The sequence below is a fragment of the Pristis pectinata genome, chromosome 9, assembly GCF_009764475.1.
Source record: "Pristis pectinata isolate sPriPec2 chromosome 9, sPriPec2.1.pri, whole genome shotgun sequence".
NCBI lineage: Eukaryota > Metazoa > Chordata > Chondrichthyes > Rhinopristiformes > Pristidae > Pristis > Pristis pectinata.
The window spans coordinates 12,902,636-12,927,270 of record NC_067413.1 but is presented as its reverse complement, the minus strand read 5'-3'; the positions used below and the strand labels follow the sequence as shown (position 1 = coordinate 12,927,270).

The 24,635-nt window shown below is 42.0% G+C and overlaps 1 protein-coding gene across 2 annotated transcripts in view; it reads right to left on the bottom strand.

Moving 5' to 3' along the window:
* Nucleotides 1–2,628: 2,628 nt before the first annotated feature.
* Nucleotides 2,629–24,635, bottom strand: part of LOC127574264 (protein APCDD1-like) — a 37,607-nt gene continuing 15,600 nt past the window's right edge. For both annotated transcript variants that reach the window (XM_052023120.1, XM_052023119.1), the window contains exons 4-5: nt 7,056–7,377; nt 2,629–3,698 (exon numbers count right to left, since the gene is read on the bottom strand). In XM_052023120.1, the coding sequence (XP_051879080.1) occupies nt 3,253–3,698; nt 7,056–7,377 (768 nt within the window). In that variant the 3' untranslated portion in view covers nt 2,629–3,252. The remainder of the gene's footprint in view (nt 3,699–7,055; nt 7,378–24,635) is intronic.

Below are 24,635 nucleotides of genomic sequence, written 5' to 3'. Positions count from 1 at the left end.
AGAGGCTAGAAAGCAGTGGGTACACTGGAGAATAGGGGATGTTGGATTACATGATTTATTTCTGTGATCACTCTAAGTGACCCATATTTTAATACAGTAGGACTTGGACAATGCTTATGTAGGGACTAATAAGTAACAATACTTTCTATTTGTAAATTACCTTGAACTTAGTACAATCATGTCAAAGTGCAGAACATGATTCGGAAGAATGCAGCTCCAAATGTGCAGAAGTAGCCATATTGTCATACAGCATGGAAACTGGCTACCTGTCCCACCATGTCCATCTGTACTAATCCCATCTTCCAGCACTTGGCCCATAGCCTTTAATGATTAAGTTATTCAAGTGCTCATCTAAGCACCTCTTAAATGCTGTTAGCGATTTTGCTTCCACCACACTCTCTAGTAGTGCCTTCTAGGTACTTGCCACTCTCAGCCAGTTTGAATATCAAATCCACCATCATCAGATGATTTTAGTGTGTGATAATGGCAACTTGCTGATGTTTCTTCAACAACACCTCCCAAATTCTGGAGGTATGTGTCAATGTTATGTGATGGAATGTTACCAAGGTGGGTTTTAATATACTTTCAGCCATACTAAAGCTCACAATGAAAGGAGATGGCCTTTGGCATGTTGGTGGTCAACAGCGCCACTGCTAGAAAGTACAATTTCATCCACTCAGGTCAGTTATATGTTTTCCACTTTGTCTTGTGCCTGTAACTCCAGGTCTGCACATAGCAAAAAGTGGAAAACCTATACTAGCCTGAATGGGCGAACTAGTGTTAACTAGCAGGGATGCCAAAGGCAATCTTTGATGCCTTTAATTTGTCTGTGGACAGCAGTACTTTGCTTGCAGCAGCCTCAAAGACCATAGCATTTCCCTTATCACACAGACCTGATGCAATACAGTACATGACCTCTTTGGCTTCCTCACAAATCTCCAAGCATCTTCCATTAAAACTGTCCAGCTTCCTCTAATTATAAACTTCAGGAAACATAAGGCCATAATCCAAAGAATGAGAAAAAGAAATTCTAGATATTATACTTTCACATAATGTTGATATATGGGTGAAATCCCTGTGCTTCCAGGTTCTGGGAGGTGAGCAAGATAATTAACTTTCAGGCAGCTACTCAGAGTTTTACTGCTCCAGTCCCATGCAAGTTACCTGAGAATACTGAGAAAGGTTCCAATGCATCATAACACCTAAATATCATACAACCTTGATATTAAGTTGATAAGATATAGACAATTTACTTTCTATGGGATGCATTACTCAAGTCAGTCTTCATATTCACTTTAGGGCAGCTACTTGCCATTTGTTTGCAGTCCCAGGTAAAAATATAAACCTGTCTGTTGTAGATTTATGATAAATTTCACTGTGGCACAAACTGGTAGGTCATAGCATCATATCTGAAATACAGCTTTCTCAATCTCAGCTGTGCCTATCTGGCAGAGGTACTGGAAGATGTTTCTTCGCAAAGAGTGAGAGGTGATTACTGGTGAGAAATCTCCTGTTGGCTGGCCTTACATGTCAGCTGATGTGTGGTTTAACAACTGTCCCCAGATGCCTGCTGAGCAAGTTACCACCCTAATTATAACATTGTAAAGTTTATAAATAAACCAAGCTTAAATGTGATGAAGTAGCCGGCTAAAACAAATCCCATCTATGTGGTCTGAGGTAGTTTACACATTATGCATTTGTAGTTGGGAGGGAGATTTGTACAGAAGCTGCAGTAGTATTGAACCTCACATCTCTATCAAGTATATCTCCATGCAGGGTAGTGGAGGGGGTTTGTTTCTGATAGGTAAAGGGTAACTATGGAGAAGCTGCCTCTACCTATCACTCACCAGCTGCTGTCTCCCAACTCCACCCCTTCCCCTCCCTCACCTAGCTGCATCTGCCTTATCATCCCCCTCCTCACCTGGATCCACCTATTGCCTGCTACCCCTCCCTCTCAGCCCTTTATACTGGCTATCTCTCCCTTGCGCTCTCACTCCTGATGCAGGGTGTCTACACAAAACATTGATTATCCCTTTGCCTCCACAGATGCAGCTCAACCTACTGAGTTCTTCTGTCAGTTTTGTTTTTTTATTCCAGATTCCTGCATCTGCAGTCTCCTGTGTCTTTATATTTTGTTTCTTAGATGCAGACCTCAAATATCTGAGTTAAGAAAATGGGCTGTGATTTCACTTTGCAATTTTATTCAATGCAGCTTAACATATTCACTCCTACAAAGAGCCCACTAGCTGCATCTAAAACCTGAAATAATTCATGACGGTTACATCATTAGTATTTTGTTGGAATAATGCTGAAGTCCTTAATGCACCTTCTAAAATAAATATATGCTTTTTCCCACTATGATATTGTTTGCATTTTTAAAAACTGTCAAGTACCTTGATTTAATTTGAAGCTTTTTTTATATATAGAAATTAAGGGAATAATAAGCAGACAACTTGTGAAAATCAGGAAATATTTAAACCACATTATAATGATTTAGTTGTTATTGCCCAAATGCACTTGAAAAATGTAATTTTGGAAATTAAGCATGTACAAAAATTAATTATGCAAGAAGTTAAGAACAAACCAATAGAAACATCTGCTGGCTTAGAATATAAATAATGTCAAACCTACATCTAGATTTTTAATAAAGCAACTGAAATCAAGTGCCACACAACATCCATGGCAGAAACATTACCTTTTTTATAGAAATTGTACAATTATTTACTTGTATCCTTATAAGGAAAAATAGAATGTATAAGTAGTATTTTCAAAAATACCATACTTAATTTTTACTAATAGTTATGGAAGACAGAAGTTTCTTTTTTTATCCTTGGCCATCATTTGTTTTTGCAACTTTAGATTTTGCATGTTGAAACTTCTGATTTTAAATATACAAATACTATTTCAATTTGCCATTTAAAATTACCCTCCAGAGTTACCCAAAACACAGTCATCAGGAGGAGAATGCCACAGATGACGTTACTTGGCAAACTATGTACATTTTTACAGTGCTTGCTGGATAAAATCTTCCATCGTAGTAAAGTGCTGTTACTGTGATCAGTAGATGCTACTCGTTCCATGCCTGCAATTGACTGGAGGGAGTTCAAAGTGGAAAATTCATACTGACATCTTCAACAGGGGAACAGTATTTAGTCATTGAAGTGCGTCAAGTAAATAAGCTGTCTGAATGAAGAAAGAAACTCTATTTACTGAGTTTTCCGTCGTTGAAGCCTCAGAAAGTCAAGGTTGTGCTTAGCTGAAGACGTGCCTGACCACGTAAATAAACAGTAATATAGCAGCACCTGTAGAGTGGCGATTTCTCTCTGATCCATTGTTGGTCTGTTTGCTTTGTTGGCTACCTTCCAATGACTCATCCAATCCGTCTGCAGATGCAGCACACTGGACTAAAGGCGCCTGATAAGATGTAGCCCTCTTCTCAGGTCTGTCTGGACTGGATCCATCACTAGGTCTCTGTCCATTGAAGAGTAGGTATCGACCTCTAGCATCCTGTTCCATCTTAAAGAGTTCGTACTCGGTATGGGGAAGACCTATCCCCAGAGCCACACAGCCATTGGTGTGCGTAACGTCCTGCTCTACTCCCTTGTGCCATGAGCCCTCAGCCCCACAGGCATTGCCACTAAAAACATTCAAGAGTGATACAGTAGCTGCGTCCATCGGTGTTACCTTCATGTGGTTCACTGAAACAAGAGTTTAAATGGTTATGCTAAACATTTACTATTAAATGATATCCCTCCATATTAACATCTGCCCACACTACATTAGTTGGCAATTCTTCCTAGTGAAGACGTTTCAAACAGTTTCATAAATGTTTTCTTAGATGTATTTTTGTCCTTATCAAGGAAAGAGATTTTAAGTGAGAATTGGAAAACTTTCCTTTACAGGTCGTCCCCAGGTTATGAACACCTGACTTATAGGCACCCATACAAATGAGCAAGCTCCCGTTATATGATTAAATTAACAAATCCGATGTACTTCCATATATTAATTAATTCCTATGGATGACAGAACTAGTTTTCTCACTTTCTCCACTTTTAGTAATTGTTCTTTATCAGTCCTATGTGCTTTTGATGCCAATCGTTACAACACTGTGGAGGTATGCTTACCATAGCGAGTGATTTTGTTTTTGTGTATTTTTTGACTTGTGGACAAAATTGACTTACAAACATCTGTAAAAACAGAACCTGTTCCTTACCTGGGGACAGCCTGTATTGGGTCAGTCTCAAGCAATACTATGATTTAATTATAAATTAAAATTCTATAACCACCAGCCCAATGATGGCAGTGAAGTTGCTCAGTGCAGTGAGAATGCTGTAAGTAGGAGTTATTTTTGTTCCTCAGGAATGTATGTCTTTGTTCTGTAGGCAAAGGCCAAGACAGATGTGAAATAGCTGATATACGGCAGAGGGCCAGGAAGAAAGCACACCAGAACGTCTCTGTCTTTTCATGCACAGACTGAGCAACCATTTTGTTCTGTCGTCAGAAATAGATGCAGCTCGAGTAAATTTATGTTTTTTGATTGTGTTCGCACCTCTGCACGTAGGTCTTCATCAGCTGTAAGACAGTAACTGACTCAGAACAGGCTCGAGTTTTCAGAAGTTGGGAGATGAAATAATTTAACATATCTAAAGAGTGTGTGTGCATCAAGGACATAAAATTTAACAATGCCTTGTAAAAAAAAATAATTGGTGTTCATGCTATGAGTATCTTGCACAGTTGGACACAAAATGATTTTTGCATAGTCAGTAGGAAAAATGAATAAGATAGTAATCAAGAATCTAAAAACTGCAATTATTTCAATCTCAAATGGAAACAGAGAATGATGAAAACACACAGCTGCTAATGTTGAATCTTTGGAGAGAGAAATAGTTAATGTTTCAGCCAATAATATTTCATCAGAACCATGCTATTTCTGCTGAATGGTCATTGGCCTGAAATATGATTTATTTGTTTCCATGACAGATAAACTGGTTCAAATTTGGCAGAATGGGTGCCAGTTTGGAAAGTACAATGTTTTCAATTGATGTCAATGGTTTTACTTCCAACATTTGCATTGTACGATTAAGTAACATTCAGGCATTCCATTGCTAAAGCTGGTTTGAAAACTTGCAAGTGTAATGCTTTTTGGCAGCTCTGTATCTGCTGATCACACAAATATTCATAATGTAATATTAGCATTAATGTGGAAATGTGCAATGCTCATCCCTTCTCTTTCAGACAGAAGCATTGGTGTGGCAGCTTTAGTATTGACTTGAACAGACACTAGATGCTTACACTGCATGATTGTGACAGGTGCATCATTTTTCCCATTAAAGCATCAGTTTTCTGCAGTCTCCTTGCCTGAGGTGAAATGAAAACTCACAGAGGGTAATTTATGAATCCATTCTGACCACGGGGAGCTTCACCCACTGGCAGTTAGGATTGCAAACCCTTCAAGACTATCCTGGAGTTCCCAGAAAATGAAGATTATTAATCTCCGGGGCACTGCCGAAAGGTATTCAGGGGAAACATTACAGTTATTAAACAGAATAGTTCTTCCCTGCATTTGCTTCAAACTCTGCTTTCTTCATTATAACATAATTAAGATATTCTGGTCAACAGTTGAGAATGAGCTGATCAGTTTTCAAATTGGCAGAAGGAATTCAGCACATTTTGGGAGTACAGAGACGGCAATTGAAAGCAGGAGGTCAGGAATATATGCCTCCGAAGCTAGTAATCCCATCAACAGCACAGATCAGAAATTCACACACACACACACACACAATTTCTCGAAAGGAAGAATCCTGGACTCCCAGCCTGATCACTATCCAGAAACCTCTCTGGGACAGTCCAAACATTCTTCTTAATGATGTAATTTAGGCTTAACCCAGAGGCTTGGTTCCAGCCAAGTACTGAAGATCCCGCTCAATGGGAATGTTGTTAATCTGCTTTCAGATAAACAATGGCTAGCTAGCTGGGAGGAATGTCCATTGAATCTAAATTTTCCTCTTCACCACAATCTTTTCATTAACTTGTTCAAGGTTTGTGTCAGAGTGTCTCATTGATCCTGATTTTCCTACCAGACCATCTCAAATGGCAACCACATCGGTGTGTGGATCTGGTATCGCACATGGTCCAGCAGCGTAATAAGGACAAATTTTCTTACCTGACAGTCTTTATAGAGCTGGGTGTACTTTTATGACTCTCAAATATTTTCATGATCACCATTAATTATACTCGTTATTTTACTCTTAGATTTTTGAAATACCCTCGCTGCAATGGTGGGATTTGAACTCATGATACACGGCCAGTAACAACCAAACCACTATGCTCCTGAATCCAGCAGAGTGGATTGTCCACCCAATTTATAGAACCCAACTAATTTCAAATTGATTTCTTGACAGATGGGCAACTAGTTAAGTGGTAAAGTGGTGAAAATGAAATCTTAGATCAAAATCTCGGAGGGTATTATAGGAAGCCTGCCATTTTTATCAATTTCTTTTGTGATCATGCAAAGAGAGAGGCAAGAGAGCAATAGATGTCTGAAGTAGGTAACCCTGGAACAGCAGATCTCTATCTTTTTACTGCCTTGGGTTTGCACATTTTGATACAATTGAATTCACTAGATTTAGTGTCCTTTCTTTAACCAAAAATTTTGTTGCCAGTTAATCAGTTCTGCCTTGACTTTTTTTTAAACATACCCAGTTTAACCAATTCATGACTGTTTTAACGAATGATAGAGCAAATAATGACTGCATGAAATTCTATATCAGGAGTGGAATGGGGTGTGGGGTGTGGAATGGGGGTTCAATAGAATTTCCTAAATGGACACAAAACTCTATGGGGTTCAGACACAAAAAATTTAATTCATCAATTTCATGGAGTTATACAGTACAGAAACAGGCCCTTCAGCCCATCAGATGCATGCTGACTATCAAACACCCATCTATACTAATCCCATTCACCAGTACTTGGTCCATGGCCTTGTATTCAATGACAAAGCAAGGGCTTGTCTAGAATAGTTCTTAAATGTAGTGAGAGTAACTGCCTCAAATTACCTTTAAACACAAATTCTGTTCCTCCCATCACTTTTGTAGACGGAATTCCATGGCTGTATCGGCCCTTGGCGTAGATGGTGAAAGTTGGATGCTTACACACGGGGTCTGAGAAATGATAGTAATGTCCTTCCCAAGTGTTGTTGCTGCCATGAAATATGAAGTGCCGGGTGAGAAAGAGCACCTCAGGCCGCACTTCACACCGTTGACTCACCCAGTGGCCATGCAGTCCCACAGGGAGGTCTGCCTTGGGGGGTAAAGTAGGAGGGTGATATTCATCTGATCGATAAATTATGCGACAGGCTATGCAGGCATGGTCGTGGTTCTGAAACAATAAAAGAAGCAGAAATGTCAAGCTGCACATTATGGAACTGAATTATGGTTATTATTCAACTGTATGTATTCATTTTTGTGTACAATTCAACGTAGCAACATATGTTTGTTAATTTTGAAGTAAATCTGAGTAAAAGAGGGTAGATAATACAATTCTTGAGTCAATTCTTGACTGTTTACTCTTAGGTGAAAGCAGATCTTTTATTTCTGTTAAGTTTATCTCAATGTTTTCAAACTTGATAACTTTAATTCATATAAATCACTTTCTGACAACATTCCTCCAACATTCTAGAGTTAAAATACAGTTAGAACAAGGTTTTGTTCCCTGGGTGGCCTAGGTGGCTATGGAGTATTTGCCCCACAGCTTGTGTTGCTGGAAGAATATACACAGTTCAATTTACACGTAGACCTCATGTTTCATATGACTGAAGACCATTTGGCCCATCAAGTCTATGCTGGTTCTCATAACAATCCCAGCAATCCCATTCACTCACCCATGTCACTTCAACCTATTCTCTCTCACCTGCCATTCTGACTCTCTAGCTACTCACTTACATTTGGGGTAATATACAGTAACCAGATAACCTACCAACCAGCACAAACTTGGGATGGGGGACAAAACCAGAGAACCCGGGAAAAATGCACATGGTCTCATGAAGAACTTGCAAACTCCATACGGACAGTACTTTAATGCACCATAGAAAGCATCCTATCTGGATGCATCATGGCTTGGTATGGCAACTGCTCTGCCCAGGACCACAAGAAACTGCAGAGAGTGGTGGACACAGCCCCGCACGTCACGGAAACCAGCCTCCCCTCCATGGACTCTAGACCTCTCACTGCCTTGGTGAAGCAGCCAGCATAATCAAAGACCCCACCCACCCAGGTCATTCTTTCTTTTCTCCTCTTCCATCAGGCAGAAGATACAGGAACCTGAGGGCATGTACCATCAGGCTCAAGGACAGCTTCTATCCCACAGTGATAAGACTATTGAATGGTTCCCTTATACAATGAGATGGACTTTTGACCTCACAATCTACTTCTTTTGACCTTGCACCTTATTGTCTACCTGCAATGTACTTCCCTGTAGCTGTGACACTTTACTCTGTATTTTGATTTTGTTTTTACCCTGTACTACCTCAATGCACTGTGAAATGAACTGATTTGTATGAACGGTATGCAAGACAAGTTTTTCACTGTACCTCGGTACAAGCGACGATAATAAACCAACACCAATACCAATACCTCACTGTGCTGCCCTAGTGACAAGAATGACCTAAAACATCAACAAACTCACAGTACAAGACTAAAGTAGTTCAGTTACTGAAAGCTTGAAATAAAAATAGAAAATTCTCAGGTACTCAGCAGGTTATTATCATTATTGGTTTATTATCGTCACGTATACAGTTAAAAATATTTGTTTGAAAACGAAGAAGGTTGTTTTTCTTTTACTACCTCAGTGTACTCATGCATAAGTACATTGAGGTAGTAAAAGAAAAATGAATATAATAAATATAATGAGAGGATCTGCTGGGATCGACCTGCAAAGAGTTGCCATGCTCCCATGCCATCTGTCTGCATTTGGCCCATTTTCTGTCCATGAACCTGTCCAAATGCCTTTTACATGTTGTTAATGTACCTGCCTCAACCACTTCCTCTGGCAGCTTGTTCCAGGTACCCACCACCCTCTGTGTGAAGAGGTTGCCCCCTCTCAGGTCCCCTTTAAATCTTGCCCCTCACACCTTTAACCTATGCCCTCTAATTTTAGACTCTTCCACCATGGGAAAAAGAGATAGAGTCATAAAGTAATACAGCACAGATACAGGCCCTTCAGCACAACAAGTCCACGCCGACCACATTGCCCACCCAGCTATTCTTACTTCCTGCGTTCAGCCCATATCCCTCCAAGCCCTGCTCCTCCAGGTACCTATCCAACTGCTTCTTAAATGATATTACTGTACCTGCCTCAACCACTTCCACTGGCAGCTCCTCCCATATACTCACCACCCTCTGCGTGAAAAAGTTGCCCCTCAGGTCCCTTTTAAATCTTTCCCCTCTCACCCTAAATCTCTGCCCTCCAGTTTTGGACCCCCTACCCTGGGGAAAAGACTGTTACCATCCACCTTATCTATGCCCCTCATGATTTTATAAACCTCTAAGGTCACCCCTCATTCTCTTACGGTCCAAGAAATAAAGACCTAGCCTGGCCAATCTCTCCCTATAACTCAGGCCCTCCAGTCCTGGCAACATCCTCATAAATCGTTTCTGCATTCTTTCCAGTTTAACCACATTTTTCCTATAACGGGGGACCAAAACTGTACACTGTACTATAAGTGCGGCCTCACCAACAACTTATACAACTGCAACATAATGTCCCAACTCCTATACTCAATTCCTTGACCGGTGAAGGCCAGAGTGCTAAGCGACTTTTTCATCACCTTGTCTACCTGTGATGCTGCTTTCAATGAACTATGCACTTGTACTCTCAGGTCCCTCTGTTCCATTACATTCCCTAGTGCCCTACCATTCATAGTACAAGTCCTACGTTTGGTTTGACTTTCCAAAATGCATCACCTCACACTTATCTGTGTACAAATCCATTTGCCACTCCTTGGCCCACTTCCCTAACTGATGTTATGAGAGTCTCTGTGTCCATCACCTCTTCCTTCCACCACAAAGTTAAATGTGAGCTTGTTCACTGACGATTGCACGTGGATCGAATCCATTCACAGCAAATGAAGCAGCCCATGCCTGCATGCAGCAAGACCTGGACAACATTCAGGCATGGGCTCCAAAAAAGTTTCAGGCAACGACCATCTTCAACCAGAGAGAATCTAACCACCTACCCTTAACATTCAATGGCATTACTGTCACCGAGACCCCAACACTTAAAGTCCTGGGGGACATTACTGGCCAGAAACTCAGCTGGACCAGCCGCATAAATACTGAGGCTACATGATGAAAACAGAAACAAAAATGGCAATGGCCGGAGACACTCAGAAGGTCAGGCAGCTTCTGGAGATGAGAGGAACACAGGGGAAGTTAGAGATTGAATGTTCTGTTTATCCTGCCAGAGAAAAATGAAACGAATGCTGCTGGTCTTCTATTGCTCTGAAATAGCTGAACCGCAAGCTGTTTGTTCCAGTGCGGCCTTGGGTGCAACTTGATCTGTGTGGATGGCATGCAAAACAAAGTTTTTCACTGTACCTTGGTACACGTGACAATAATAAACCAATTTACCAACTTCCACTGAGAGTTCAGTAACCCCACCAGCCTGCTTCATCATAGAATGGTCAGGAAGTTACATTGCAGCTTTATAAAACTCTAATAAGATTTCTTTATTAGTCACATGTACATCAAAACAGACAGTGAAATGCATCTTTTGCGTAGAGTGTTCTGGGGGCAACCCACAGGTGTCGCCATGCTTCTGGCGCCAACATAGCATGCCCACAACTTCCTGACCCATAAGTCTTTGGAATGTGGGAGGAAACCGGAGCACCCGGAGGAAACCCACGCAGACACAGGGAGAACGTACAAACTCCTTACAGACAGTGGCGGGAATTGAAGCTGGGTCGCTGGTGCTGTAATAGCGTCACACTAACTGCTACACTGCCGTGCCTGCCCAGATGGTTAGGCCACATCTGGAATATTGCATTCAGTTCTGGTCGCCCCATTACAGGAAGGTTTTGGAGAGGGTGCAAAAGAGGTTTACCAGGATGCTGCCTGGATTAGAGGGCATGTGCTAAAAGGAGAGGTTGGACCAACTTGGGTTGTTTTCTCTGGAGTGGTGGAGGCTGAGGCGAGACCTGATAGAAGTTCATACAATTATGAGAGGCATGGATAGAGTAGACAGCCCGTATCTTTTTCCCAGGTCAAAATGTCTAATACTAGAGGGCATGCATTTAAGGTGAGAGGGGGCAAGTTCAAAGGAGATGTGCTGGGCAGGTTTTTTTTTACACACCAGGTGTGGTGGGTGCCTGGAATGCGCTGCCAGGGGTGGTGGTGGAGGCAGATACGATAGAGACTGTTAAGAGGCTCTTAGATAGGCACATGAATATGCAGAGAATGGAGGAACACGGACCATGTGCAGGCAGAAGGGACGAGTGCAATTAAGCATCATTAGCTTAATTAGTTCAACACAACATTGTGGGCCAAAGGGCCTGTTCCTTTGCTGTTCTATGTTCTATGGTTCGATGGCTCTGGCAGTTGGCGAGGCTCCACCCCCAGGCTCATCAGCTGTCAATGCCGTTGTTGAACATTGTGAATGCCTTCGATATTCAAAAACAATCGGCAACACTTGGAATATTATTTTACATTAAGGTTTGAAAACTCACATGTGCACATACAAATAACTAAACACACTGAAGCCAATGTTTCCCATTCATTTGTATGTGCCAGGTTTAAACTGGAACAGGCTCAGTGCAGCCTGTGAATTGGGATACCTGTGGATCTCTGCACTGCCCCATAACCAGACCACAGATATAATGCAGGGGTAATTGGCAGGATGGGCACCAGTTTGGAAGATGATGCCACTGACTTGTGCCTGTGCTGGAAACTATGCTTTCACTGCAACACATGGGTGACCCCCCCAGCATTAGTTCTGACGTGGCAATGGAAAATCCTTGCCAATCTTTTGGATCCATGATGTTCCCTTAGATACCCTACATGCAGATTTAAGATAAGATTTCTTTATTAGTCACATGTACATTGAAACACACAGTGAAATACATCTTTGCATAGAGTGTTCCGGGGGCAGCCCGCAAGTGTTGCCACGCTTCCGGCGCCAACATAGCATGCTCACAGCTCCTAATCTGTACGTCTTTGTAATGTGGGAGGAAACCGGAGCACCCGGAGGAAACCCACATGGACACGGGAGGACGTACGATCTCCTTACAGACAGTGGCCGGAATTGAACCCGGGTCGCTGACGCTGTAATAGCGTTACGCTAACCGCTACACTACCGTGCCAATGCAAATGCCAATGCAAAAAAATTATCCATCGGTTTTATTCTAATGATTCAAATTATCAAATGAGGCTTTTAATTTAGCAAAAGTAGACATTTGCTTAGAAATTTATCCCTGTTGATAGCACCAAACATACTATGTGGGAGAGGCAGCTGTTGTGACCTGCCTCCAAAATTAATTTCCATTGAAATCAATGAAATGAATTTCTCAGCCTGAGTACTAAGTGCTGCTGTCTGGTTGGGTGAATTTCGAGGCAAGTATACCAAACCTAGATGCTACTGAGTCACCACCCAACCTCTTTGCCCTTCACCCCCATCTCCATCCCCAATGTTGATAGACTGTGGGAAACAGCAAGAATCACTGGCTTTGAAGAGTCCTTTTCTTATCTAAATTAAAGCTTTTTTCTTGCGCACTTAATGTTTATAAGAAACATTTTATCACAGGGTCTGCACTAAACTAGATCTGGGAATAAGTTAGCATTCCATGTACATAAGTCACTCTGCTAAAGACCAGACTCACTAATGGCAGAACTTCAAAGTTGTGTGCCAGAGAATGTCAATGGGTTTGCATGAGAATTTATGATGTCAGCTGTACTTGATGTTCATCTTTTGATTAATTCAGGATTTCCCAACAGCTTTGCTCTTTTTTTATCATGCTCATTTTCCTTCTATCAGTGAACGGAGTTCATAATCCAAGCCTGTTTCCAAAACATTCATCAACTTCCTATATATTGCACAATGCCCAATCCTTCTGCAGTTCACCAGATTCACCCGTGAACGAGAGAACAAAAACTGCAACAAGAAGTGCTATAAAATGTAGATTCTTTCTCTAATATCCAGGGAATGGAGGGATATGGATCATGTGCAGGCAGAAGAGATTTCTCTTAATTTGGTATCATATTTGGCACAGACATTGTGGGCTGAAGGTCCTGTTCCTGTGCTGTACTGTTCTATGTAGATGAACACAAACGTGATGCTTTTTACACCCTACCGCTTTATAATATGTGGGGGTCCCTAACAAGGGCAGCATTTATTTCTCATCCCTAATTGCCTTGCGAGGCAGGCACGGTAGCATAGTGGTTAGCATAATGCTTTATAGTGCCAGTGACCTGGGTTCAAATCCGGCCACTGTCTGTAAGGAGTTTGTACGTTCTCCCCGTGTCTGCGTGGGTTTCCTCCGGGTGCTCCGGTTTCCTCCCACATTCCAAAGACGTACAGGTTAGGAAGTTGTGGGCATGCTATGTTGGCGCCGGAAAGCGTGGCGACACTTGCGGGCTGCCCCCCAAAATCACTACACAAAAGATGTATTTCACTGTGTGTTCCGATGTACATGTGACTAATAAAGATCTTAAAAGGGAGGTGATAGTTGTCACCTTGAATTCTGCAGTTGTGATGAGGCTATTTCCGCAGTGTTCATGAAAACACAAAATTCTGGAAACACTCAGCAGGTCAGGCAGCATCTGTGGAAAGAGAAACAGAGCTGATGTTTCAGATTGGAGAGACTTTGTCAAAATGAAAGTTCTTCAACCTGAAGCATTAACTCTTGTTTCTTCTTCCACAGATACTGCCTGACCTGCTAAGTATTTCTAGCTTTTAGTGTTTTTATTTCAGATTTCCGGCATCTGCAGTCTTTTAGTGTTGGGCAAGGAATCCCAGCATCCAGACTAGGTGACAATTTTATTATTGTCCATACAGTGTGTGTGACTAAAAGAGGGACACAGAGATGGTGGTGTTATCTGTTGCTCCTAGCCTTCTATGTGGTAAAGGTCATGGGTCAGGAAGACACTCGAGGCAGATTAAATGAGTAAATGCAGTGCATTTTGTTGATGGTACACATTACAGCCACGAACCATGGTGCACTGGTTGCGGAGGGAGTGCAAGGCTAATAAATGAATGGGGAGTCACAGTGGAGCAGCCAGTAGTGCTTCTGCCTCCTAGCTCCAGTGATCCAGGTTCAATCCTGGCTTTGGTACTGTTTGTGTGGAGTTTACACATTTTCCTTGTGACTGTCTGAGTTTCCCCTGGGTGCTCTTCTGGTTTCCTCCTACATCCCTTGTGGGTTGGTAGATGAATTGGTCACTGTAAATTGTTCCTTGTGTGTAAGTGAGTGGTAGAATCTTGGGGAAACTACTAGAATGTGGTGAGAATAAAATGTGATTCATGGGGCATAATTTTAAGGTGATTGGAGGAAGATATAAGGGGGATGACAGAGGTAAGTTTTCTACACAGAGAGTGGTGGGTGCGTGGAACACAGTGCTGGCAGAGGTTGTGGGGGCAGATACATTCAGGACATTTAAGACACTCTTAGATAGCCACATAAATGATAGAAAAATGGAGGACTATGTGGGAGGGAAGGGTTAGATAGATAATAGAGCAGGATAAAATATCGGTACAACATCGTGGGCCAAAGGGCCTGTACTGTGCTGTAATGTTCTATGTTCTATGTAGGATTAGTATAAATGGATGCTTGAACTCAGTGGGCCATGAGGCCTGTTTCGGTGATGTATGACTCTATGAATGAACATACAGATGAAAATATGAATTAGGAGAAGGAGTTGTCTTCTCGAAGCTTCAGGTCTGTTTTGCCTTTTAATGAGATCATGATTCATCTGATTGTAGCTAAAATCCACATTCCTGTAAACGCATGATAATCTTTCACTTCCTTGCTTCATAACAATCTATCTAACACTTCCTTAAAAATATCCAAAGACATTTCTACCCTCAGTGTCTCTTTCCCAGCGTAGAAATGTCAAATACCAGAGGGCATAGCTTGAAGGTGAGAGGGGAAATGTTTAAGGGAGATGTGCGGGGCAAGTTTCAGAATCAGAATCAGAATCAGAATCAGGTTTATTATCACCGATATGTGTCGTGAAATTTGTTGTTTTGCGGCAGCAGTACAGTGCAAGACATAAAGACATTAAAATTATGATAAGTTACAAAAATAAATAAAAAGTGCAGAAGAGGAATAATGAGGTAGTGTTCATGGGTTCATGGACTGTTCAGAAATCTGATGGTGGAGGGGAAGAAGCTGTTCCTGAAATGTTAGGTCTTCAGGCTCCTATACCTCCTCCCCGATGGTAGTAACGTGAAGAGGGCATGTCCTGGGTGATGAGGTCCTTAATGATGTGTTTTTGTACACAGAGAGTGCTTGGAACGCGCTGCCAGGGGCGGTGTAGGAAGCAAATATGATAGTGGCGTTTAAGAGGCATTTAAACAGACACATGTACCTGAAAGGAACAGAGGGATACGGATCGTGTGCAGGCAGACGGGATTAGTTTAATTTGGCATCATGGTCAGCACAGACTTCACGGGCCAAAGGGTCTGTTCCTGTGCTGTACTGTTCTATGTTCTTAAAACTTATCTCATCTCTGTCTTAAATAGACAACCACTTATTATTAAACAGTGACTCCTAGTTCTAGATTCTCCTTCAGTAGAAACCATCCTCTCCACATCGACCCTATCATGACCTCATGTGAGTCAATAAAGTCCCCTTGCTTTTCTAAATTCTGCTGCTTAAAAGCCCAGCCTATCCAATCTTCCCTCATAAGACAATGCTCCTGCTGTAGGTGTTTGTCCCTCTGAACTGCTTCCAAAGTATGAACATCCTTCCTTAAATAAATGGAACAATACTAAACACAGCAGTCCGGAAGTGGTCCCAACAATGCACGATATAACTGAAGCTTAATCTTACTTTTGTATCCATTTCCCCCAGCAATAAATAATAACATTCTGTTAGCTTTCCTAATTGCTTTCTGTAGCCTTTTGCAAATCATGCACTAGGGCACCCTGATCCCTCTGCATCTCTTGAGTTCTGCAGTCCATACCATTTAGATAACATGCTATTTTACTTTTTAAATTATTGTTAGTTTTCATCTGAAATTCTTCCTCTATATAAGTTCAGCTGTTGAAAATATGTGGTTTAGTAGCTTCTCTAAGATAACAGAGAGGAATCCTAGATGAAGATATTAGTTTTTGTCTCCCAGTACTTCACACAACATAATTTCAAAGCCACAACCACTTCTTCATATCTCTTGTAAGTATAATTAATAGCAACCACTTTTGACTTTGATGCCTTCACAATATCCTTCTTCATGTACTGATATCCACATTCTTGGTCTTATTTATTTAGGCCTGATGTGGAACTCTGTATCTCTTCAAAGCATCAGCATTTCCTCTTTCATGTCTATGCTTTCCCTTAACTCTTAACTCCTCTATATGTGAAGAGTATTGTTATATTTGGAAAAGCTTCTGGGACACTACTTGTCTACAACATAGTGACTAATCTATGCTTTCCCTTAACTCTTAACTCCCCTGTGTGAAAAGTATTGTTATATTTGGAAAAGCTTCTGGGACACTGCTTGTCTACAGCACAGTGACTATTCTTGCCACATTTTCCATTCTAGCCTCCCTTTTTCCTTTATTTTTCATCTCTCCGAAAAGTCGGTGTGTGACAATATGTCAAAGTCAAAGTTGAATTTATTGTTGTATGCACAAGTACATGTGTGCACAAGTGCAATGAAAAACTTACCTGCAGCAGCATCACAGACACATAGCATCACATAAGTAGCATTCACAAGAAAAACCAAAATTAAGCATGAATTATACACAATTTTTACAAAAGAACACAATTAGAACAAAAAAAAGTCCATTTTAGTGCAAAGTGATCAAAGTGGTCATAATGTTGCTAAACTGTAGTGATTAAGATTGTGCCAGTTAGTTCAAGAACTGAATGGTTGATGGGAAGTAGCCTTAGCTATTCAAACATGGAGGTTGTCCATCCTGCCAGGGTCCCTGTTGGAAGAGCCTGACAGGAGCTGGCTAGAGCTGCCTTCTCCCGGAATGTGAATCACTGCACCATAGAGCAAGGAAGAAATTTCGTGATCTTGTACAGTGAGGTTCGCACCACTGAAACTCCAACTCCCTTAAAAAGAGACTCATCCAGATGCTCATGGTCGCAAACAGACCGTTATTCCATCTGCAACAACTGCACACCAGCCTCACCTCACCATTGATCTTCTACCCCTTCCACCCTCACGTGCAGGTCAGACCTCCACAGGTTGGATAGTGAAAAGATCACTCAATGTCCTTCACCGGCTCCACGTACACCAAGAAAGAAGAAAAAGGAAGAGGCCATCCATAAGGGCATAATGGGTACTTGATGGTCAGCATGGACCTGTCGGGCCGAAGGGCCTGTTTCTGAGCTATATGACTCTAGGAGTTGAGAGTAAACTACCTGCATAGGTGGGTGGTCTTACAAACACTGCAGCTCACCTGATTGGTGCAGACAATATTCATCCCCACAGGCAGAGGGACCACAGAGGGACAAACCACCTCGTGAGCAGAAGCTATAAGAAATCTGCCAGTTAAGCTCACTAACGCCATTACATTGTGGTTACTACATTCCCTTTGATTTGATCTACAGTAGACACCCTCACTACCATTCCTGCTGCTTCAATGTCATAGAGGTGCTTTGGGTGGAGCTGGTGAGTGGAACTCATAGAGAGATACAACATAGAAACAGCCCCTTCAGCCCACTGAGTCCACACTGTAAACTACCCATTTACACTAATCCTACATTAATCCCATATTTTATATTAGGTCACTGGATAAGCAGCTAGAGTTCCAAGTTCTCACAGAGAGTGGTGGGTGCCTGGAATGCGCTGCCAGGGGTGATGGTGGAGGCATTTAAGAGACTGTTAGCTTGGCATGTGAATGTGCTGGGAATGGAGGGAGTTGGACCGTGTGCAGGCAGAAGGGATTAGTTTAATTAGGTATCATTAACTTGTTCCTGTGGTGTACTGTTCTATGTTTTATGTTCTACATTTCCACACAACATAGACAAAGATCACTTCGGCCCATTGAATCTATGCCAGCTCACAGACAGCCCTGTTCCAAGTAACCTATTCTCCCCCTATCTCCATCGACTCCTCCAGTTTCTACTGTTACACTAGGGATAATTTACAGTGGCCAATTAACCTACCAACCTGTACATCTTTGGGATGTGGGAGGGAACTGAACACTTATGGGAAACCCATGCAGTCACAGTGAGAAGAAGCAAGCCCCACACAGACAGCACCAGAGGTCAGAATTGAACCCAAGTCACTGGCACTCTGAGGCAGCAGCTCTACTTTCTCCACCACTGTGTCACTGGTGAAACTATTCTTACTTTGCTCCTTGCTTCCCCTCTTAAATGCATTGTATGAGGAGCTGGAGAAGCAAGAGGGAAGATCGCAGGGAGGAGGAGGAGGATGGTGGTGAAAGTGATGCCTGAAGTGCATCATTGGGCTTAACACCCCATACAACCACCTATTAGACAGGCAATAAAATGATTGAGCAGATTAGATTAGAGTGAGGTGTGCCACAGGCACTAGTGGGTTGCAGTCTGGCACCAGCTGTGGGGCTCACCAGAGCAGAGTTGTGTTTTTTTTTGTGTGGGGGGTGGTATCCATGATTGGATAATGAAAAGGTGGGTTTCCTTCTGATGCTCCAGTTGCCTCCTGCATCAGGTTAATTGGTCACTGTAATTCACACCTAGTGTGTAAGTGTATGGTAGAATCTGGGGAGAAATGGTATTGGTATCGGTTTATTATTGTCACTTGTACTGAGGTACAGTGAAAAACTTGCCTTGCATACCGATCGTACAGGTCAATTCATTACACAGTGAACTCTGTGGAGAATACGTTACAGGGAATAGGATCATCTAAATTGGTAAATTGGTTTATTATTGTCACATGTACCGAGGTACAGTGAAAAACTTTGTTTTGCATGCTATCTATACAGATCATTTCATCACATCAGTCCATCGAAGTAGTACAAGGGAAAAGTAATAACAGAATGTAGAATAAATTTTTAGTTACAGTGCAGGCAGGCAATAAGGTGCAAGGCCATGATAAGGTAGATAGTGAGGTCAAGAGTTCATCTTACCGTACTTTTAATATAACAGCAGGATAGAAGCTGTCCTTCAGTCTGTTGGTGCATTCTTTTGGGCTTCTGCCCAATGGGATGGGGGAGAAGAGAGAATGTCCAGGCTGGGTGGAGTCTTTGATTATGTTGGCTGCTTTACTGAGGCAGTGAGAAGCGTAGACAGAGTCCATGGAGGGGAGGCTGTTTCTGTGATGTGCTGAGCTGTGTCCACAATTCTCTGCAGTTTCTTGCGATCATGGGCAGAGCAGTTGCCATACTAAGCCATGATGCATCCAGATAGGATGCTTTCTATGGTGCATCGATAAAAATATCTGTGAGCTAGCATAGATTCGATGGGCCAAAATGGTCTCCATATACATTGTATATGGAAACATAGAACTTTGGCTACTTGTCCAGTTACCTAGCTGCATCTATACGTCTTTACATAGCAGTAAAGGCAGCAAGCTATTGAGATTGCTTCATGATGCTTATAATGTGTGGCTTTGAACTACAATTTCTATTGGTATGATCAATGGTGTGCATTTTGGGATGTCATATAGTGTTCTGGTGCTAGGAAAGATCAGGCACACCAACGTGGATCGCAACCAAAAACACTGAGTCCAGATTTGCAATTGCCACAATTTCATTCGGAAGCTATCATTTGTGCAATCTACTCTGGGTAAAGTCAAAAGTGGACTGCTTAACCCTGGAAAAGGAATGATCCAGGTTTTTAGCTAGTAGCTTTCAGGGTGACTGTTCTCTAGTGCATTATTCTAAAGTAAACAAGTTAATGGGGAGGGTGATTCATTTTTGGGCAGTGTTCCACGGGCATTACCCTCTGCTACTAAACTCTCTCTAAATGTGAACTTCAGCTTTCTGTTCCACAGTGGGGAGAGAGATGGGTGGGTGTGGAGAAATGGCCCATTTCTAATTCTGTCCTGCCCTGATGTCCATAGGCATACACTTTCCATGGAGGTTTTGGACAATGATTAGGAATGAGATGTCTCGTTATTTTCTAATACAAGATCCATGGCTTTGAAGTGCATCCAACTTAGAAGATAATGGCAAACAGCCTGTTTATGTTTCCCTGCCAGGGACTTACCAAACAGATGATACATGTAGTAACCAGATTCATCTGCTCTCTGATGTTAGTGGAATTGGCTAGCTCATTGAAAGGATCTGAGATTTTCATTCAGTGTTTTGCTTGGTATGACTCATAGAATGAATGGCTGCATGGAGAAGTATCAGGTCCTGTACTTTCCAGTGACCATGAAGCATCTGTGCTACATATATTTGTTTTGCTGAATGTGAAAATACTGGTTGCTATGGGGATAGTCTTTGTTTGAATTTTATACAGAATGACTATAGGCGATGTGAATGCAGTACACCTGTTTGCAGAATGGAAAAGACTTCCTTCCCTAAATGTTTCATTTCAAATCTCTGGCCAACCTCAGGGAGCTATGACCTAATTAGTGTTATGTCATATTGGTGTTATTTTCAGATTGATTCTCTGCAGCTTTGGGGTTTTGTAAAAATTATTAGCATTGCAATCCTTTAAAGAGTTGTTGTCCTAGACTCATGCTGTATGGAAACAGGCCCTTCAGCCAACCATGTCCATGCTAACTATCAAGAATATCTATACTAATGAAGACAAGGACTGATAACAGTCCAAAACTGCAAGAAATTTCAGGGAGTTGGGAACGCAGCCCAGTCCATCAGGCAAACCAGCCTCCCCTCCACTGACTCCGTCTACACTTCCTGCTGCCTTGGGAAAGCAGCCAACATAATCAAGGATCCCTCCCACCCCGGTCATTCTCTCTTCTTCCCTCTCCTGTTGGGCAGAAGATACAAAAGCCTGAGAGCATGAACCACCAGACTGAAGGACAGCTTCTATCCCGCTGTTATCAGACTCTTGAACGGACTTCACATATGTGCCCTTGTGCTCATGTGTCTACCTGCACTGCACTTTCTCTGTAACTGCAACACTATATTCTGCACTCTTTTTAGAACTTTGATGTACTTATGTATGGAGTAATCTGTCTGGATGGCACGCAAAGCAAAAGCCTGTCATTGCGTCTCAGTACATGTGACAATAATAAACCAATACCAAATTCTGAGAAACACAGTCCTGAAGACAGAGAAATGTCTAAGCACGGGACATTTGAGTGGGAGTTCCAGAGAGAAAGGACAATGGTGAGGCAAAGATCAACCTAGATCCAGAAAAACTAAGGGTGTAGGGAAGGGGTAGGAGGAGGTGGTAGAAGTCAAGTTGCCTGGATTAGATTCCATTGGCCCATACTCAGTTTTATCCTATCACAGGACGTCGGCACACTGATTATTATTACTTATGGATAATCCATAATTGCTCTCAAACTGAATGGCTTGTTAGGCAAACTGCCCTGCTGTGGGTCCGAGGTCACTTGTAAGGACAGCATGTAAGGATAGCAGATTCCATGAAGGACATTACTGAAGTAAATGGGTTTTGCATCTGACAGCTCCATAACCACCTTTTAACTCCAGATTTAGTTATGTGAATTAAAATTCCCAGCTATGGTGTAGGGTTATAAACTTACATCTCTGGATTATCATTAGATACTTAGTTCAGTAATTTAATCATAATTCTATCCTTCTGGGAGATCAAAGGGTTGATTGTTAATTATTACTTGGTGTTTCAGCTTCAGAACACTTTACTGGATTATTTGTTGTTAAGATGATTGTCAGTGAACCATTATACATATAGCAGCCAACTTGAGGAACTTAATTCCACAATATAGAAACAAGCTATTCAGCCCAAGAGTTCTGTGTCCCTTACCTAGACTGCCTATAAATGACACCAGACTCACAACAATGCGGTTGATTCTTATGTGCTCTCTGAAATAGGTCTGTAAGCCACTCATTTCAAGGGATAGACAATAAAGGTCTGCTCATGTCCCATAAATGAATAAAGTCACCCGCTTCAAAATAAGGATAGGCTAACTGCATTAGGGGTACAGCGCTTTGCTAAAGTGATCTCTCAGGGTCTTTCTTATGTATAGTGTGGTAAAAACTCATGCAGTGTCCTTAAGTTGCTGGACCTCAAATCAAGATAAAGGGCTTTGTATTAGCTTGAGGTTCTACACTGGAGTTGGAGGTCCGATGGGCTGAGATAACCTGATGGGAAAAAAGCTTGGGAGGAGCATAATGTTTCAGTTTGCAGGAAATTCATAAGATAAATCAAATATCCTGTATGAGATTTAAAGCAGATTTCTTGCTCAGCTGTTGCACCTATAACTGACCTCAACAGAAAGTTTCCACAGATGTACTCATTGCAGTTTCTTTACCTTTGTTTGTATCTCACTTCTCAAGCAATAAAAATATTAATGAAGTATCCCATATTTTTTCCCCAGTTCATTCAGCTATTCCCAAACAAACCCAGTTTCAGTTCATTACTTGATTACAAGGAACTTGGGATTTTCCGGTTCTGAAACAACACAGAAAGGGCTGTAAATGCACAGAAGGTCAGGTAGCATCTGTGGGGAGAGAAACCGAATAAATGTTTCATGTCTTGGAGTCTTATTCAGAACTGGAAAAGTGAGAAAACAAGCACGTTTTAAGTTGCAGAGAGGGTGAGGGGTGGAGAGAACAGAGGGAATGCCCAGGATAAGACACAGACTAAATTTGACAAGGTAATAATTACTTTGAAAACTTTTGGTCAGAGGCAGAAGAGGAAAAAGACCCAAATTGATACACGAATGTACAGCTATGTCTATGATGGAAAAGAAAAAGGGTGCCTGAAGTTGTTACATTCCAGGTTAAATCCTAAGGGCTGCAACGTGCCCAGATGTAAGCTGAGGTGCCGCTTTCCAAGCCCATGCTGGGCACTGCCAGAGCCATGTGGGAAGCTGAAGAAAGAGAGGAGTGAGGTGGAGAATTAGAGTGACAAAGGACTGGAAGTCCAGGCTCACCCCATGGACTGAAAGGAAATGCTTCGCAAAGCAGCCACCTACTCTGGTCACTCCACGAGCACTGGACGCACTACAGTTTCACCAGATGCATCTTCCGCTCCCCTCCCCTTTCAGCATTCTGAAGGGACCGTTCCCTCCATGACTCCCTGGCCCACTCTCTCATCTCTACCAACCTCTCCCCTTCACACAGAACTTACCCATCCAACTGCATGTTGTGTTATGCTCAGTACTCATGCTGTGGTCTCCCCTGCATTGGAAGGGCTGATTGTGAACTGAATCATTACTTGCGGGGCACTACTGTTTAGTCTGTGGGGTTGGTCCTGGGCTTCCAGTCACCTGTTACTTTAACTTTTCATTTAAACTCCTCTTTGACCTTCCACATTGTTTCAGTGATATTCAATGTAAGCTCAAGAAATAGCGTCACATCTTCTACCTGGGCATGTTACAACGCTTGGGACTTTAATGAATTTAACAATTTCAGGTAGTTACTCTTTTCTTTCTCTGCACAGATGTGGTTGTACCTTTCTGCTTAAGTATTTTTCTTTTTTTCCTCTTCTACCTCTTCTGTTTATAAACTAATTGTTACCTCAACAACTTTGGTCTGCATCCAATCACAGACGTTCCCTCAGAGGCCTCCACCTCTTCCCCTCTCTGTAAATTAAAACGCGCCTGTCCTTTCCTTTTTTCAGTTCTGATGAAAGGTCTTTGACTTGTAACGTTGTCTCTGCTTCTATCTCCATTGATGCTGCCTGACCTTCTGAATGTTTCTAGTACTTCCTGTTTCTGTGCTTTTATTATTATTTCCAGCATCTGCAGTTTTTTCCTCCAGATTTCTTGCTCCATATGGCTCAGATGACAGATTTTTCCAATTCAGACAATAAACTAAAGGTGCCTGGAAAGATCAGTAGCCATGAGATGCAGGTGAAGATTGGTCACCTTGAAGGGCTTGGAGTCCTTGTGGTGCAACTGTTCCCACTGTACCATTTATGCAGGGAGTTCCAGGATTTGACCCAATGACTATTGGGGATCAGCAATACATTCCTAAGGCAGGATAGAGTATGATTTTGAGGTGGTGATCTTCCCATGTACCTGCTGCTCTCGTTGTAGGTCGTGGAAGTCATGGGTTTGAGAGGCGCTTTCTGAGCTGCTACCGTTAAACGTGGACACTTTTCATTTATAATCCAGCCGCAGTTACAAATTGCCGCTGTCCTCTGCACCACACATCTTGAAGGATTGTCAGCTTTGAGACTAATGAGCTAATATAGAAATGCTTATTCAAGTCAGCAGCAGAAATCCTTCCACTGATTTGACTGGTGATGGAATCTACACGATTAACACTGCTAACGTTTCGCTTCATACAAGTGTAAACTTTAATTAATATTCACCTAACATGATCCTTAAGCCACAATGTATTAAAGTAACAAATCGGTGCCTAACTGT